Source organism: Zea mays, chromosome 4 (assembly GCF_902167145.1).
Source record: "Zea mays cultivar B73 chromosome 4, Zm-B73-REFERENCE-NAM-5.0, whole genome shotgun sequence".
Classification (NCBI taxonomy): domain Eukaryota; kingdom Viridiplantae; phylum Streptophyta; class Magnoliopsida; order Poales; family Poaceae; genus Zea; species Zea mays.
Window position 1 is genome coordinate 87,735,391 of NC_050099.1, and position 18,630 is coordinate 87,754,020.

An 18,630-nucleotide genomic window follows, 5' to 3' on the forward strand; every position below is an offset into this window, starting at 1 on the left:
AGGTGACGGGACTGATCTGGCACCGTGCGACGCAGGGGATGCTCCTCCAGGCGAGAAGGCAAAAAGGTAATCACAGACTTACGTGCAGTGCACCTGATACGGGCCATCTACAGAAGACATCGTAAGCACAAGAGTAAGAGTAGAACTATTAGACCAGGAAGTAAACAGAAAGAAAAGTTAGACAAAACTTTTTGAGATAAGTAGATAACATAGAGTTGGTCAAGATGACAACCTTTTGAAAAAACTTTAAGGTCAAGGTAAGAGTAAGGGTCTATAGTCCTTAGGGCGGCCATTCTAGTCTAGGTTAGCGGTCCTACAGTCAGCAAGGCCTCTGATACCACTTATGTCACACCCGGTTTTGGAAGGCAAACCGAATGTGGACCATGTACGTGCCAGGATCAGAAACTCACGTACACAGCGATTACATAATTGGACATCATCACACAATTCTCGAAATAAATAGCGGAAAGGTACTTTATTACATCAAGATGTCCAAGCCATCCACAGAGTCTAATACATAACCATAGTGTTTAACAATAACATCAAAGTGCGGAGTATCGAAACATAGAATGTAAGCCTACACAGGTAGCTAAATGGGGGTTTGCCACTAAGATAAACTAGAACTCATCGTATTCCTGGAACTCCTCGAAGTCATCCATGTTGCCAGCTTCGCTTCCTGAGCATTGGGAACAATGGGGACAACCTGGGGTGGGGTGGTTTGTAAAGCAAGGGTGAGTACACTTCAACGTACTCAGCAAATGTCCCGTTTGGCTAAAGCGGACTAGCTGTATGTGAAGTTTAAAGTTAAGCAGTTGCTTTTAGTTGGTCAAGTTTTATTACTTAAAAGTAAAGCCAAGTTTTAGTAATAACCCAGTTATTACCCAGAGGCACTCCCTCCAAGAGGAAATACCAGAGATCAGGATTATAATCACCATTGTTAATCATCATCATAAAAGTAACCATTGTTCTTCTAATCGAAGAGGATCCCAGGGCTGCTCATAACCGTGAGCACGGCTGATATACCAGTTTCTAACACTCTGCAGAGGTTGCACACTTTACCACAAGCCATGATTCCCATTTTGCCCGGGGTTCTAGCCTCCCCATTGATCACTACCAAGGTGACCTAGCAGGGTCTCACTACGTAGCCTTTACAAAGATTTCCCAGAGGTCATAGCCGCCCGTTAGGTTTCTCCAGTTTGATAAAAATAGTACATCTCCCCAAAAGGAAGGGTGACTAACAAAACCAAATCAAAGAACCTTTGCAACCAACCTCGGCAGAGCAAGTACTGTGCCCGGACCCCATTGATGGCCCTACGGCGAAGCCAACTACTCCTCTGGTTCCTCTAATTAATCAGCTAAGGGCGTCCCATTCCACCCTCATGGTTGCAATGTTATCCCGGGTTGTCACTCCTCAAACAGGTCCTTACAGAGAGGTACTCAGGAAAGAGCCTGAGCCCCCTAAAGTAATCACAAGGACCCCATCGAGATAACATCATCGTATCATAAAAGATCACATCATGTTCATTGATTAAGTTTAAGCAATAGCATAAGCTAACCATGATTAACCCAAAAAGGTAAACGAGGGTAAGGGAAATACAAACTAGTCAATCCTTAGGTTTCAATAAAGTAATGCGGGACAGTGAATTATAAAGTAAAGTAGGACATGATAGGTCTGAGGACACTTGCCTTCACCAGGTTGTTGCTCAGAGGGATCTTCGGCAACACACTTAGGAACCATGAGTTGCTCGTTGTCTAAGTAAAGCGAGCATACATTCAATACATTTGGAAGGTAAAAATGAACATCACATCACACATGTACAAATATTGGCACACAACTCAAGAAGGTACAGTATTAAGTACAGAGGAATGAGGTCAAGTTATAAAAATGGACTAATCCTAATTGGGGAATTGATTATTCTCTAAATGTTTGGAACATAGCTCAAAAAGGTTAAGTAGTGAATAAAACAAATGAAGCTAGAATTATAAGATAAACTACTCTCATTTAGAAATTTGATTATCTTTTAAGTATTATCCATAATTACATTCCTAATTCTATTTATGTCATTAAGGCCTAGAGGTTAAGCCAGAAATAAATCCAAGTAATGCATAACACTAATCTCACAAGATTGAATATACTTTATTCCTAGGGTTCTCCTTTTATTTATTTTTATTAAATAAATCAACATATACTTTAATACTATATTCTAAGTGTAAAAATTTAAGTGTACATTACAGTTGGTCATAGTTTATTTGAACAGAGAATAATTTGGTGAACATTTTGCAATTTGAACCACTAAATTCGGAGTTCATATGAAAAAAGATATGAAATAAACAAGTTTTGAAGTTTGAAATATGAAATTAGGGCTAAATCAGTGATTAAATAAAAGTCCAGGGGTCTAATTAAAACAAACCAGGGACCTATGCGCTAAAACAGAGGACGGCAGGTTGATTTCCTAAAACCAGGGGGTTTCTTAAGCAAAACAGCCACGCGAAGGGGTATCGGGCTCCTCAACCGTTGGATCAGAAAACGACGGCTGAGATTAGATCGCGCGAGAGGGAGAGGGCACCACAGCGAACTCAATGGCGGGGAAAAGGCCATGATTCCACGGGCAGAGAAGGGAGAACGGCGGTGAGAAGGTCTCAGGCGGGCCGGAGGAACTCCGGTGAGCCATTCCGGCCATAGGGAGGGGTCCTAAGGCGCGCTAAGGTCTGCGCTAGCTTCAGCAGAGGCAGGGGTGACACAGGGACCTACTCCGGTGAACTAGATCGGGCTAAATCGGCCAACCACCGCGCGAGCACGGCGGACCGCCACGGCCGAGCACCGGCGAAGGTGCAATTGGTCGAGCACATGGCGCTATAAGGGAAATTGGGCACGGGGACGGGTGTCTCACCTCGGGGCGGATCTCGGGGAGGCTTGGAGCGGTCTCCGGCGAGCTGGATGGCTGGGAACACGGGCGCAGGTCTTCGGCGGCGGCTGGCAGCGTGGGTAGAGCGCGAGAGAGGGTGAAGCTGAGCGAAATGAGGTGAGGGGTGTGCGCGGGGCACTGGCGGGGCTCTAAGAAGGGAGCTGGGCGCGTGGGCGGCGTCGTGGCCGAGAAACCCGGCGACGTGCGCGAGTGCGCACCCGCCGGTCCACGGCGAGAGCGGGGAAGGCGGAACTCACAAGGCAGGCCCACGGCGCAGAGAGAGAAAAGGGGACGCGCGGGGCAACGGCTCGGCGACTGGCGATCCGGGCCCGCGAGACAGAGAGAGAGAGCACGCGGGTGAAGGAAACTTGCGCCGACAGATCGGCCCCACTGGGCAGCGAGCGAGAGAGGGAGGGCGCGCGCGAGGGAGAACTGCCGCTGACAGGTGGGGTCCGCCTGTTAGGCGGCGCGGGCGCGCGGTCTGGCTGGGCTTAGTGGGCCGACTGGGCTGCTTTCTCCTTTTTTCTCTAGATTTTCTAATTTCTTTTCTATTTCTTTTTTCTATAGGGTTTTTCAAATCCAAATTCAAACTAGGTTTCAAATTCAAATAAATTCAAACTTGTGCAACACTTCAAAGAATATTTTAAACTCAGCATGATGCAACATGTCATGACTCATAAGGTTTTAGCAAAAATAAATAATTAACCTCCGCTAGTTTAGGCTATCTCTAATCAAAAAGGAAAAAGAGAGAAAGAATCTAGAGAGAGAGAAAGCCTAGAGTGAGAAAAGGAAGAGTAACACATGATTTTGGGTGATAATTAGAAAGAAATTTTATACCCCAAAATCAAAGTGTTACAGACTCACTGGAGGTCAAGGATGTCGTAGACATAAGGAATCGACGAATGGCTTACTGTGTGGCTCGGTCTACGTGCGACGGCGGTCGGTTGAAGTCCGGCGACGTCGATTCGGCGTCTCCGGTGAAGTGGTGTCCAATCCGCAGCTCGGGGTCCCTGGCAAAAGTTTCTAGGTTTCCTTACAGGCTAGTCCTCGGGTTACTATTCACATGAGTCTCTGACTATGCAGAAAACCCCCTGGGTGATTCTAAATTAACTATGTGGTCCTTCCCCTAATGAAACAGTAACCACGACGAAGGAAAGGGCGGAGGGGCTTACCGGCGGCGAGATTGCTCTGGTGAGGTGGCCGAGGGTGTAGGGGAGGTCGTGACGGTCACGCCGATGTGCAGATCGTCTCCGGGGATGGTCGGGGTAGGCCGGTCCACGTGCGCAGGCGGGTGAGCTCGTCGGCGGCGAGGGCTCCAGCCTAACCAGGGCGGTAGAGTTCAATTAAACTGGTCAGAGAGCTTCACCAGGTGCTAGGGAAGGTGTAGGCGCGAGGAATTGGACTATGGCTTACCGGCTAGTCGTGGCCACGCGCACCGGCGGAGAGAACAACTCCGACGAGGGTGGAACGGCTTCTCTGGTGAAGCAACATCTGGTTTCTTGCTTTGGGGAGCTCTATGGGGCTATGGAGAAACTGGTCGAGGCACGGGATTGAGCGGAGATGGCCGGGAGTGGTCTGGCCACGGTGGCCGAGGGCTCAGGCTGCTTGGCGGGCGGCGCAGAGCTCGTCGGAGCTAAGTGCTGGACTTGGGGAGTCAGGTGAGGTGCAGAGGGAGTACGACCGAGGCTTCCCTGTTCTTATAGACGCAGGAGCAGTGCACGGTCGGGCGTGGACCAGCGCGGGCGCGCACGGCTTGGTGCGGGTGCGCGGACTGGCGTGAACCGGGCATGTCAGCCGTGATCGAACACGTGGCGCCATTGTTTCTGCCCGAGTTCTAACGCTGATAGGGTGCAGATCTTCGCGAATTTGGGCAAGATCGTTGCGTAAGATTTGTTCTCCCGACTGAGCTCTGTCGTTTGCGCGTGGAGCCGAGCGATTTCAGGTCAAGGGCAGAGAGTTGTCGCCTCGCCAATGTGCCAGTGTCAGAAGGCCGAGTTCCGAGGTAAATCCCTGCCAAGATCATGTCGAACGGTCGAGTCCTGCTCCCAAGTTTTTCCAGGACATGACCAAGGTAGTTTGGCGCCATCTTTATATTTGGACTTATTTGATTCAAGTTTTGAAAAGCAGAGAACACAGTCGGTCTTTGAAAAGGGGCTGAAATTCAGATTTCTGAATTTCTGAAATTTTCCATAGGGCATCACTTCAAGGGCTGGTTTGGGGATTTTGGAAAATTCAAATGACCAAACTTCCTTACTACATTTTGTAGGTTATCTAGTGCACTAAAACTTTGTTAATTGGTTCATATCAAAATTTTGTATTTTTCCCAAGTTTTTGTCCAATTTCCTTTATGTGCTTAAATGGCTCATTAGAAAGGTGTTAGGGATTTAGATGTTTTTCTCACTTGAGGTGTATGATATGTTTAGAATGTGGTTTATGAGACGAAAGAGACTTAACTTAGGTTTTAGTTCCTTAAGTAAGATGTCTCTTGCTTAATTAAAATCAGATGTGATAATAGTCACAAGTTGGGGCACTGGGGCAAACCCTAGGTAACACTGGAATGTTACATTTCCTTTCAAGTTTGAACTATATTTTGTTGCTATTTGATTTCCAATTTGAACTATATGTCTATATATGGTTGTTATGACTTATGAGTTTATAACTTATCACTTATGTGGCTGATTTGGTTCAGTTTGAGGCTTCAAATGAGATAAGACTTGCTGTTTATTTCAATTTCGTTCAATTTTAGGCTTCAAATGAGGTAAAACATGCCCTTTCTTCATATATAAATGCTATATTATCTATATGAAGCCATTATATAGACAAAACAACCACTATATTGACAAGTCGACGACTAGTCGACTGACTTATCCACTAGTCGCCAAATCGGTACCTTGTCGACTCGACTTAAAACCTTGCATAGCATTGTTCTTGCTTCAACAACTGCAGACCCATAGGACAATATACATGATCTTTTACAAGCAACACAAGGTTAGAAACATTTAGCACCCCTGGACAAAATTTCACTCAAGCAACAGATCAAATATCAAACAATAGTGCAGGATTGTTAGTCCATCTAAACAGGCTCAAAGTAGCATCAAGCAAAAGAATTGGAATGCAGAAAAGCATGTTTTTGCAGCTAAACTGCTGTACAGCACTATGAAAACTTACCACTTACTGAATTACTGAAGAATGGAATAGAAAAAGTTAACACATGGCAACAATCAACAATGACATATTGACATTCTTACAGTTACCAGATTGCACAAAAAGTGACACAGCTGCAAAAGAAAGAGAAGCTAGAAATCGCCCATTTTATCAGGAATGATGCCCCCAAACAAGCAGTTACTCAATAGCCCACCAGGCAAGGTTACTCAAGATCACAAAATCAATAGTTCCTAGTTCCTACACATGCTTTCGATCACTAATATCAAAATATTGAACATGAGCAAGCTAACCTACAGATAAATACACAGGATGAAGGAACTTTCAGTGGCGTGATACAGCAGCATTTGCTACTCGATTTCAAACAAATGTTGATGTCAACTATTAGGTAAACCTAGCAAGATGAGTACGCAACACAAAGAAGCATGGATTGAAGTGACTAATGGGAAGAATAGCCAGGAGAGAAGGCATATATCATAACAAGCACAGGAAATCCTCAGATCAGTCATATATTCGCCGATGATAGATTTTGTTCCCTATTTTTCTCAATCAGAATCTTGTTATTTAACTACCATTACTCATCCAATGGGCGGGGGAGCAGTTTTGATCTCCACTTCCCCAGGAATAAGCCCAAACAACAAACCATCATACAACTTGACAGACTCCTTTAAGTACAACTGCTTGAGCTTCATGAAGCACTGCAGGGTCAGCAGACAATCAGAACCAGCCTGATGGCCGGTCCCAACACGCTCGACCTTGAGCAGCTTCCCAAGTCTGCTCAGCCCACCATATAGGCCAGGGCCACAGAACTTCATGAGATGCTTGACGTCGTACATCACCGGAAAGAAGATCTTGGTGAGCTTCAAGAACTCATCCAAGGTGTTGGGCATTTCCCGTCCGGTGAGCAACCTGAGGAGGTAGCCGAAGTCGTGGCTACCGTGGAAGGTCACCCACTGGACATCGTCGTTCAGCACGATCCCAGACGACATCATCAGCTCGGCGAAGCGGGTGGAATCGACCCCCTCCACCGCAAAGAGGTCGAAGTCGATGCCGCTGCGGCGGAGCAGGTCGATGGAGTCGGGGCTGTAAGGGTCTGTGTGCGGGTTGAAGCCCCGGAAATTGAACTGCCAGATGCAGCACTGTCCCCCCGTGCCACACGGTGGGAGTGTGCCTGCCTCGTTGGAGAAGGTGAGGCCAAGCTGAATGAGCTTGAGCACGTTGACGTTGCCCTCGAGGCCGGCGTAGATGCGGTCGCAGGTGAACCGGTACTCGGCGATCGGCTGCACCACGAAGCCGGGGAACTCCGTGTCCATGCCGACGTACGGGTACGCGTCGACGACGTCGCGGATCACCTCGAACTCCTCCTCCAGGTTGCTCGCCCAGACTTCGCGGATCTCCACGGCGGGCGCAGGGGCATCCATCGGAGCAGTCGGTGCATCCAAGAAACCAGGGACACTTGGGGCGGAGGAGCGGCGGGCCGGCAGGGCGGTTCCCGCAGCAACTAGGGCTTCCGATGTCGGCGGGCGGAGGCGGTCGGCTAGGTTTAGTGGAGGCAATAGGAGGAGGTGGAAGGGGAGGGAGAGGAGGCGGAGGCGGAGGCGGGTGCGGACGCGGAGGAGAGCGTTGGGCCCCAGTGTCAGCGGCGGCAAGAGCCCATGGGAGACGGGCAGGTGCCGAGGAGCGAGGCGAAAGAACAGGGTGCGGATCTAGCGGGTCGGAATTCTGGGGAAGATGGCGAGAGGAAAGCGGGGACGGCGTGCTGGGGGTGGGGGCTACGGCTGTCAACGACTCAACGAGCCGACCTTGAGCCACCCTGGAGTCGAGGCTCGAACCCAACACGAACCCGGACTATATACATGTCCAAAGCGGGCCGGCCCGTGGTGCAGCTCGGCGCCCGGCACGTCCAAGCACGGGATAGGCCTGGTCCGGCACGACAGCCGCTGTGCTCGTGCCAGCCCGGCTCGGTACACGTGTCGTGCTTGGGCTGCCAGGTGGGCCCGCGGTGCAGGCACGAGCACGGCCCGCGTACGCCGCGGCACGGCGCCGGTCCGTTAAAAAAGCCGCATAAACGCGACGCGGGGCGCGGCTCCTCTCCGTACGTAACCCTAGCATTTGTTTTCCACTTTTCCTCTCTCGGCCTCTGGGCTGTGGCGGTGACTCGGCGCTCGCTTTCTCGTGCGGCCTCGCCTCCGGTGTCAACGGAGCTGTACACCGGCAAGACAAGTCGCCATTGCTGGTCTTCGTGTCCTGCTCCTCTCCTCTCTTGCTCCATCCTCTCTGTGAACTCTCTACATCTCTCCCTCGCTAACCCTAACCCTAAAACTCGATCTTCGCCAAGCTCGCTCCTCTGCCTCTGTCGTCTGCCATTTGGTTGGTGGATCCGGTGCTCCGGTGTTGCAGGTAAGGTCTTCTTGGTCTTGCTCTCGGTCTCTCTCTTAATCCTAGTCCTAGTCTTCTTGTTCTTGACCTTTTGCTTCGATTCGTTGAGGTGTGCACCGTGTGTGTGTGTGTCGCGCGCCGTAAGGAGCCAGAGAAGCCGACCGAGGCGGTGGCCATGTCCACAGCCTTGGGTGACGACGAGCTCAGTCTCGATGCGGTGGTCGAGGAGCGGAGGCTTGAAGCACAGAACGAGGCAGACGATGCCCGGTGCCTCCTCCTTGGTACCACCTCCGCTGGTGCCATCGATCTGGACGGCGCCGGTGCACAAACGGGGACGGGCTCCACAAGCCCGACGGCCGACGCGAGCACCTCTGTCCCTGTGCCTGGTAAACGTTCTAGAAGGAGAGGTCCGACCTCTAAGGTGTGGCTACACTTTGAGGAGGTAACTGTGATTCAAAATAGTAAGGAGGTAAGAGTATCTTCCATTTGTCTTCACTTCAAGAATAACATGTATGCTAAATCTTCATCTGGAACTGGCCATTTGATTCGACACCTCGATGTTTGCCCTGCTAAGAAAGAAAAAGATAGATCTAGAAAAACTCAGTCTTTGCTTAAATATAATGCAGATGGATTTGTTAATCACTGGGAGTATTCCCCTTCTGTTGCTAGAACTGAGCTTTGTCGTTTAATAGCTAGGCTAGACCCGCCACTTTGTTTTGGTGAATCTAGAGCTTTTCAGGAGTATATAACCCATGCCCATAATCCAAGGTTTATTAAATCTTCTAGGCAAACTACTGCTAGAGACTTGATCCGACTGTTTAATGATCGTGTTGAACTACTGATTGAAGTACTTAAACATGTTTCATCTGTTGCTTTGACATCTGATATATGGTCTGGTAAAGCTAAAGAGGACTATATAAGTGTTGTTGCTCATTTTGTGAACTCTGATTGGTGTTTAGAAAAGAGATTACTTGGTCTTAGACCTATAGAGGTAGCTCATACAGGTCTTAACATTGTTGAGCGTGTTGAAATGGTTGCAAATGACTATAGCATTACTGATAAGATTTTTGCCATTGTGCTTGATAATGCCTCATCTAACAAAACAGTTATTGATGTTCTGAAACGTGTCTTTGCTGGTTATATTGGGCATTTGATACCTGCACCTACTAGGAATGAGAGTGATTTGAGTAATATATTTTTGCATCAGCGTTGTGCTTGCCATATTATTAATCTGATTGTTAAAAGTTGTTTGAAACGTTTACAACCATATCTTGAAGACTTTAGGACTGCTATATGAAAGTCGCCTAGAGGGGGTGAATAGGGCGAATCTGAAATTTACAAACTTAATCACAACTACAAGCCGGGTTAGCGTTAGAAATATAAGCGAGTCCGAGAGAGAGGGCGCAAAACAAATCTTGAGCGAATAAAGAGCAAGACACGATGATTTGTTTTACCGAGGTTCGGTTCTTGCAAACCTACTCCCTGTTGAGGTGGTCACAAAGACCGGGTCTCTTTCAACCCTTTCCCTCTCTCAAACGGTCCCTCGGACCGAGTGAGCATCTCTTCTCAATCAAACGGGAACAAACTTCCTCGCAAGGACCACCACATAATTGGTGTCTCTTGCCTTGGTTACAATTGAGTTGTTCGCAAGAAAGAATGAAAGAAAGAAGCAATCCAAGCGCAAGAGCTCAAGTGAACACAACAAATCTCTCTCACTAATCACTAAAGCTTTGTGTGGAATTGGGAGAGGATTTGATCTATTTGGTGTGTCTAGTATTGAATGTTATAGCTCTTGTAAGGTGTAGAAGTGTAGAAACTTGGATGACTTGAATGTGGGGTGGTTGGGGGTATTTATAACCCCAACCACCAAACTAGCCGTTTGGTGAAGGCTTCTGTCGCATGGCGCACCGGACACTGTCCGGTGCGCCAGCCACGTCACCTGGTCGTAGGGTTCCGACCGTTGGAGCTCTGACTTGTGGGCCCGCCTGGCTGTCCGGTGGTGCACCGGACAAGTCCTATAGACTGTCCGGTGTGCCACCCGCGCGTGCTCTGTCCTCTGCGCGCGCAGGCCCGCATTTAATGCGCTGCAGTCGACCGTTGCGCGTGAAGTAGCCGTTGCTCCGCTGGCTCACCGGACAGTTCGGTGTTACACCGGACAGTCCGGTGAATTTTAGCGGAGCGGATTCCTGAAGCTGGCAAGTTCAGAGTCGCTCTCCCCTGGGGCACCGGACAGTCCGGTGAATTATAGCGGAGCGCCTTTGAGAATTCCCGAAGGTGAAGAGTTCAGCTTGGAGTCCCCTGGTGCACCGGACACTGTCCGGTGGCACACTGTACAGTCCGGTGCGCCAGACCAGGGCACACTTCGGTTGTCCCTTGCTCTCTTTGTTGAACCCTTTTCTTGGTATTTTTATTGGCTTTTTGTGAACCTTTGGCACCTGTAGAACTTATAGACTAGAGCAAACTAGTTAGTCCAATTATTTGTGTTGGGCAATTCAACCACCAAAATCAATTAGGAAATAGGTGTAAGCCTAATTCCCTTTCAATCTCCCCCTTTTTGGTGATTGATGCCAACACAAACCAAAGCAAGTATAGAAGTGCATAATTGAACTAGTTTGCATAATTGTAAGTGCAAAGGTTACTTAGAATTGAGCCAATATAAATTCTCATAAGATATGCATGGATTGTTTCTTTATAATTTTAACATTTTGGACCACGCTTGCACCACATGTTTTGTTTTTGCAAATTCTTTTGTAAATCCTTTTCAAAGTCCTTTTGCAAATAGTCAAAGATAAATGAATAAGAGTTTTGAGAAGCATTTATAAGATTTGAAAATTTCTCCCCCTGTTTCAAATGCTTTTCCTTTGACTAAACAAAACTCCCCCTTAATAGAATTCTCCTCTTAGTATTCAAGAGGGTTTTAAGATATCAATTTCGAAAATACTACTTTCTCCCCCTTTTGAACACAATAAGATACCAATTTTGAAAATCATTTAAAATTAGGTGGTGGTGCGGTCCTTTTGCTTTGGGCTAATACTTTCTCCCCCTTTGGCATGAATCGCCAAAAACAGATACTTAGAGTGAAATATAAGCCCTTCAAATTACTTTCTCCCCCTTTTGTAAACAAAATATAAGTGAAGATTATACCAAAGTTAGAGAGTTGCTTGGAGCGACGGCGAAGGATGAGTTATGGAGTGGAGTGGAAGCCTTTGTCTTTGCCGAAGACTCCAATTCCCTTTCAATACACCTATGACTTGGTTTGAAATTCACTTGAAAACACATTAGTCATAGCATATGAAAGAGACATGATCAAAGATATATTTATGAGCTATGTGTGCAAAACATCAAAAGAAATTCCTAGAATCAAGAATATTTAGCTCATGCCTAAGTTTGTTAAAGGTTTGTTCATCTAGTGGCTTGGTAAAGATATCAGCTAATTGTTCCTTAGTGTTAATGTATGCAATCTCGATATCTCCCTTTGTTGGTGATCCCTTAGAAAGTGATACCGAATGGCTATGTGTTTAGTGCGGCTATGCTCAACGGGATTATCCGCCATGCGGATTGCACTCTCATTATCACATAGAAGAGGAACTTTGGTTAATTTGTAACCATAGTCCCTAAGGGTTTGCCTCATCCAAAGCAATTACGCGCAACAATGGCCTGCGACAATATACTCGGCTTCGGCGGTAGAAAGAGCGATGGAATTTTGCTTCTTTGAAGCCCAAGACACCAAGGATCTTCCCAAGAACTGGCAAGTCCCCGATGTGCTCTTTCTATTAATTTTACAACCCGCCCAATCGGCATCCGAATAACCAATTAAATCAAAAGTGGATCCCCTAGGATACCAAAGCCCAAACTTAGGAGTATAAACTAAATATCTCAAGATTCGTTTTACGACCGTAAGGTGAGCTTCCTTAGGGTCGGCTTGGAATCTTGCACACATGCATACGGAAAGCATAATGTCCGGTCGAGATGCACATAGATAGAGTAAAGAACCTATCATCGACCGGTATACCTTTTGATCAACGGATTTACCTCCCGTGTCGAGGTGGAGATGCCCATTGGTTCCCATGGGTGTCTTGATGGGTTTGGCATCCTTCATCCCAAATTTGCTTAGAATGTCTTGAATATACTTCGTTTAGCTAATGAAGGTGCCCTCTTGGAGTTGCTTCACTTGAAATCCTAAGAAGTACTTCAACTCCCCCCATCATAGACATCTCGAATTTTTGTGTCATGATCCTACTAAATTCTTCACATGTGGATTCGTTAGTAGACCCAAATATGATATCATCAACATAAAGTTGGCATACAAACAAATCTTTGTCAAGAGTTTTAGTAAATAAAGTAGGATCGGCCTTTCCGACTTTGAAGCCATTAGTGATAAGAAAATCTCTTAGGCATTCATACCATGCTCTTGGGGCTTGCTTGAACCCATAAAGCGCCTTAGAGAGTTTATAAACATAGTTAGGGTACTCACTATCTTCAAAGCCGGGAGGTTGCTCAACATAGACCTCTTCCTTGATTGGTCCATTGAGGAAGGCATTTTTCACGTCCATTTGGTAAAGCTTAAAGCCATGGTAAGTAGCATAGGCTAATAATATACGAATTGACTCAAGCCTAGCTACGGGTGCATAGGTTTCGCCGAAATCCAAACCTTCGACTTGTGAATATCCCTTGGCTACAAGTCGGGCTTTGTTCCTTGTTACCGCACCATGCTCATCTTGCTTGTTGCGGAAGACCCACTTGGTTCCTACAACATTTTGATTAGGACGTGGAACTAAATGCCATACCTCGTTCCTAGTGAAGTTGTTGAGCTCCTCTTGCATCGCCACCACCCAATCCGAATCTTGAAGTGCTTCCTCTACCCTATGTGGCTCAATAGAGGAAACAAAAGAGTAATGCTCACAAAAATGTGCAACACAAGATCTAGTGGTTACCCCCTTATGAATACCGCCGAGGATGGTGTTGACGGGGTGATCTCGTTGGATGGCTTGGTGGACTCTTGGGCGTGGTGGCCTTGTTTCTTCATCCTCCTTTTCTTGATCATTTGCATCTCCCCCTTGATTATTGCCGTCATCTTGAGGTGGCTCATCTTGTTGATTTTCTCCTTCATCAACTTGAGCCTCATCCTTATTTTGAGTTGGTGGAGATGCTTGGGTGGAGGAGGATGGTTGATCTTGTGCATTTGGAGGCTCTTCGGATTCCTTAGGACACACATCCCCAATGGACATGTTCCTTAGCGCGACGCATGGAGCCTCTTCATTACCTATCTCATCAAGATCAACTTGCTCTACTTGAGAGCCGTTAGTTTCATCGAACACAACGTCACAAGAAATTTCAACTAGTCCTGAGGACTTGTTAAAGACTCTATATGCCCTTGTGTTTGGATCATATCCTAGTAAAAAGCCTTCTACAGTCTTAGGAGCAAATTTGGATTTTTTACCTCTTTTAACAAGAATAAAGCATTTGCTACCAAAGACTCTAAAATATGAAATATTGGGCTTTTTACTGGTTAGAAGTTTGTATGATGTCTTCTTGAGTATTCGGTGTAGATACAACCGGTTGATAGCATAGCAGGCGGTGTTGACCGCCTCGGCCCAAAACCGATCTGAAGTCTTGTACTCATCAAGCATGGTTCTTGCCATGTCCAATAGAGTTCTATTCTTCCTCTCCACTACACCATTTTGTTGTGGGGTGTAGGGAGAAGAGAACTCATGCTTGATGCCTTCCTCCTTAAGGAAACCTTCAATTTGAGAGTTCTTGAACTCCGTTCCGTTGTCGCTTCTTATTTTCTTGATCCTCAAGCCGAACTCATTTTGAGCCCGTCTCAAGAATCCCTTTAAGGTCTCTTGGGTATGAGATTTTTCCTGCAAAAAGAATACACAAGTGAAGCGAGAGTAGTCATCCACAATAACTAGACAGTACTTACTCCCGCCGATGCTTATGTAAGCTATCGGGCCGAATAGATCCATGTGTAGGAGCTCCAGTGGCTTGTCAGTCGTCATGATGTTCTTATGCGGATGATGAGTACCAACTTGCTTCCCTGCTTGGCATGCGCTACAAATCCTGTCTTTCTCAAAATGAACATTTGTTAATCCTAAAATGTGCTCTCCCTTTAGAAGCTTATGAAGATTCTTCATCCCAACATGGGCTAGTCGGCGGTGCCAGAGCCAACCCATGTTAGTCTTAGCAATTAAGCAAGTGTCGAGTTCAGCTCTATCAAAATCTACCAAGTATAGCTGACCCTCTAACACTCTCTTAAATGCTACTGAATCATCACTTCTTCTAAAGACAGTGACACCAACATCAGTAAATAGACAGTTGTAGCCCATTTGACATAATTGCGAAACAGAAAGCAAATTGTAATCTAGAGAATCTACAAGAAAAACATTGGAAATGGAATGGTCAGGAGATATAGCAATTTTACCCAATCCTTTGACCAAACCTTGGTTTCCATCCCCGAATGTGATAGCTCGTTGGGGATCCTGGTTTTCTCATAGGAGGAGAACATCTTCTTCTCCCCAGTCATGTGGTTTGTGCACCCGCTATCAATAATCCAGCTTGAGCCCCCGGATGCATAAACCGACAAAACAAATTTAGTTCTTGATTTTAGGTACCCAAACTGTTTTGGGTCCTTTGGCATTAGATGCAAGAACTTTGGGTACCCAAACACAAGTCTTGGAGCTCTTGTGTTTGCCCCCAACATACTTGGCAACTATTTTGCCGAATTTGTTAGTTAACACATAAGAAGCATCAAAAGTTTTAAATGAAATGCTATGGTCATTTGATGCACTAGGAGTTTTCTTCTTAGGCAACTTAGCACGGGTTGGTTGCCTAGAGCTAGATGTCTCACCCTTATACATAAAAGCATGATTAGGGCCAGAGTGAGACTTCCTAGAATGAATTCTCCTAATTTTGCTCTCGGGATAACTGGCAGGGTACAAAATGTAACCCTCGTTATCCTGAGGCATGGGAGCCTTGCCCTTAACAAAATTTGACAATCTTTTAGGAGGGGCATTAAGTTTGACATTGTCCCCCTTTTGGAAGCCAATGCCATCCTTTATGTCAGGGCGTCTCCCACTATAGAGCATGCTTCTAGCAAATTTAAATTTTTCGTTTTCTAAGTAATGCTCAGCAATTTTTGCATCTAATTTTGCTATATGATCATTTTGTTGTTTAATTAAAGCCATATGATCATGAATAGCATCAATGTTAATATCTCTACATCTAGTGCAAATAGTGACATGCTCAGTGGTAGATGTAGAGGGTTTGCAAGAATTAAGTTCAACGATCTTAGCACGCAAAATATCATTGTTATCTCTAAGATCGGAAATGGATGCATTGCAAACATCTAATTCTTTAGCCTTAGCAAGCAATTTTTCATTTTCAATCCTAAGGCTAGCAAGAGAGACATTCAATTCTTCAATCTTAGCAGGCAAATCAACATTTTCATTTCTAAGATTGGGAATTGAAACATCACAAACATTTGAATCAACCTTAGCAATTAAATTTGCATTCTCATTTCTAAGGTTGGTAATAATGTCATGGCAAGTGCTTAGCTCACTAGATAGTTTTTCACATTTTTTTACTTCTAGAGCGTAAGCATTTTTAACCTTAACATGCTTCTTGTTTTCTTTAATAAGGAAGTCCTCTTGGGTGTCCAAGAGATCATCCTTCTCATGAATAGCACTAATCAATTCATTTAACTTTTCTTTTTGTTACATGTTTAGGTTGGCAAAAAGGATGCGCAAGTTATCCTCCTCATTACTAGCATTATCCTCATCACTAGAGGTTTCATATTTAGTGGAGGATCTTGATTTTACCTTCTTCCTTTTGCCGTCCTTTGCCATGAGGCACTTGTGGCCAACGTTGGGGAAGAGAAGTCCCTTTGTGACGGCGATGTTGGCGGCGTCCTCGTCGGAGGAGGAGTCGGAGGAGCTCTCGTCGGAGTCCCATTCCCGGCAAACATGGGCATCGCCGCCCTTCTTCTTGTAGTACCTCTTCTTCTCCTTTCTTCTCCCCTTCTTGTTGTCGCCCCTGTCACTGTCACTAGATAGTGGACATTTTGCAATAAAATGACCGGGCTTACCACATTTGTAGCACACTTTCTTGGAGCGGGGCTTGTAGTCTTTCCCCCTCCTTTGCTTGAGGATTTGGCGGAAGCTCTTGATGATGAGCGCCATTTCCTCGTTGTCGAGCTTAGAGGCGTCGATGGGTTGTCTACTTGATGTAGACTCTTCCTTCTTCTCCTCCGTCGCCTTGAATGCGACCGGTTGTGCTTCGGACGTGGAGGGGCCATCTAGCTCGTTGATCTTCTTTGAGCCTTTGATCATCAATTCAAAGCTCAAAAAATTTTCTATCACTTCCTCGGGGGACATTAGTGTATATCTAGGATTTCCACGAATTAATTGCACTTGTGTAGGGTTAAGGAAAACAAGTGATCTAAGAATAACTTTAACCATTTGTGGTCATCCCATTTCTTGCTCCCGAGGTTGCGCACTTGGTTCACCAAAGGCCTTGAGCCGGTTGTACATATCTTGTGGCTCCTCCCCTTGGCGAAGTCGGAAGCGACCGAGGTCCCCTTCGATCATCTCCCGCTTGGTGATCTTGGTCACCTCGTCTCCTTCGTGCGCGGTCTTTAGCACATCCCAAATCTCCTTTGCGCTCTTCAACCCTTGCACCTTATTATACTCCTCTCGACTTAGAGAGGCGAGGAGTATAGTTGTGGCTTGGGAGTTGAAGTGCACGATTTGGGCCACTTCGTCCTCATCATAATCTCCATCCTCTACGGATGGTACCTGTACACCAAACTCAACAACATCCCATATACTTTTGTGGAGTGAGGTTAGGTGAGACCGCATTATATCACTCCACCTAGCATAATCTTCACCATCAAACGTTGGTGGTTTGCCTAATGGGACGGAAAGTAAAGGCGTATGTTTAGGAATGCGAGGATAACATAGATGGATCTTACTAAACTTCTTGCGCTCATGGTGCTTAGAAGTTACGGACGGCGTGTCGGAGCCGGAGGTGGATGGCGACGAGGAGTCAGTCTCGTAGTAGACCACCTTCCTCATCATCTTCTTCTTGTCACCGCTCCGACGCGACTTGTGTGAAGGGGATTCCTTTTCCTTCCCCTTCCCTTTGTTGTAGGACTCTCCCGATGGAGCCTTTCCGTGGCTTGTAGCGGGCTTCTCGCCGGTCACCATCTCCTTCTTGGCGTGATCTCCCGACATCACTTCGAGCGGTTAGGCTCTAATGAAGCACCAGGCTCTGATACCAATTGAAAGTCGCCTAGAGGGTGGGGGTGAATAGGGCGAATTGAAATTTACAAACTTAATCACAACTACAAGCCGGGTTAGCGTTAGAAATATAAGCGAGTCCGAGAGAGAGGGCGCAAAACAAATCGTGAGCGAATAAAGAGCAAGACACGATGATTTGTTTTACCGAGGTTCGGTTCTTGCAAACCTACTCCCCGTTGAGGTGGTCACAAAGACCGGGTCTCTTTCAACCCTTTCCCTCTCTCAAACGGTCCCTCGGACCGAGTGAGCTTCTCTTCTCAATCAAACGGGAACAAACTTCCCCGCAAGGACCACCACACAATTGGTGTCTCTTGCCTTGGTTACAATTGAGTTGTTCGCAAGAAAGAATGAAAGCAAGAAGCAATCCAAGCGCAAGAGCTCAAGTGAACACAACAAATCTCTCTCACTAATCACTAAAGCTTTGTGTGGAATTGGGAGAGGATATGATCTATTTGGTGTGTCTAGTATTGAATGATATAGCTCTTGTAAGGTGTAGAAGTGTAGAAACTTGGATGACTTGAATGTGGGGTGGTTGGGGGTATTTATAACCCCAACCACCAAACTAGCCGTTTGGTGAAGGCTTCTGTCGCATGGCGCACCGGACAGTCCGGTGCGCCACCGGACACTGTCCGGTGCGCCAGCCACGTCACCTGGCCGTAGGGTTCCGACCGTTGGAGCTCTGACTTGTGGGCCCGCTTGGCTGTCCGGTGGTGCACCGGACAAGTCCTATAGACTGTCCGGTGTGCCACCCACGCGTGCTCTGTCCACTACGCGCGCAGGACCGCATTTAATGCGCTGCAGTCGACCGTTGCGCGCGAAGTAGCCGTTGCTCCGCTGGCTCACCGGACAGTCCGGTGTTACACCGGACAGTTCGGTGAATCTTA

The 18,630-nt window shown here is 46.7% G+C and overlaps 1 protein-coding gene across 1 annotated transcript; it reads right to left on the reverse strand.

Annotated features, from left to right (window-relative positions):
• Window positions 1-6,513: 6,513 nt before the first annotated feature.
• On the reverse strand, window positions 6,514-7,876 carry LOC100193030 (CCR4-NOT transcription complex subunit 8). The gene has a single exon (NM_001138198.1). It carries the CDS (start codon window positions 7,487-7,489, stop codon window positions 6,647-6,649), a length of 843 nt encoding a protein of 280 aa, NP_001131670.1. The 5' UTR covers window positions 7,490-7,876; the 3' UTR covers window positions 6,514-6,646.
• Window positions 7,877-18,630: the final 10,754 nt, after the last annotated feature.

Bases quoted from the DNA above. Each gene is read 5' to 3' on its own strand.
- LOC100193030 (NM_001138198.1), bottom strand. From the start codon at position 7,489: ATGGATGCCCCTGCGCCCGCCGTGGAGATCCGCGAAGTCTGGGCGAGC.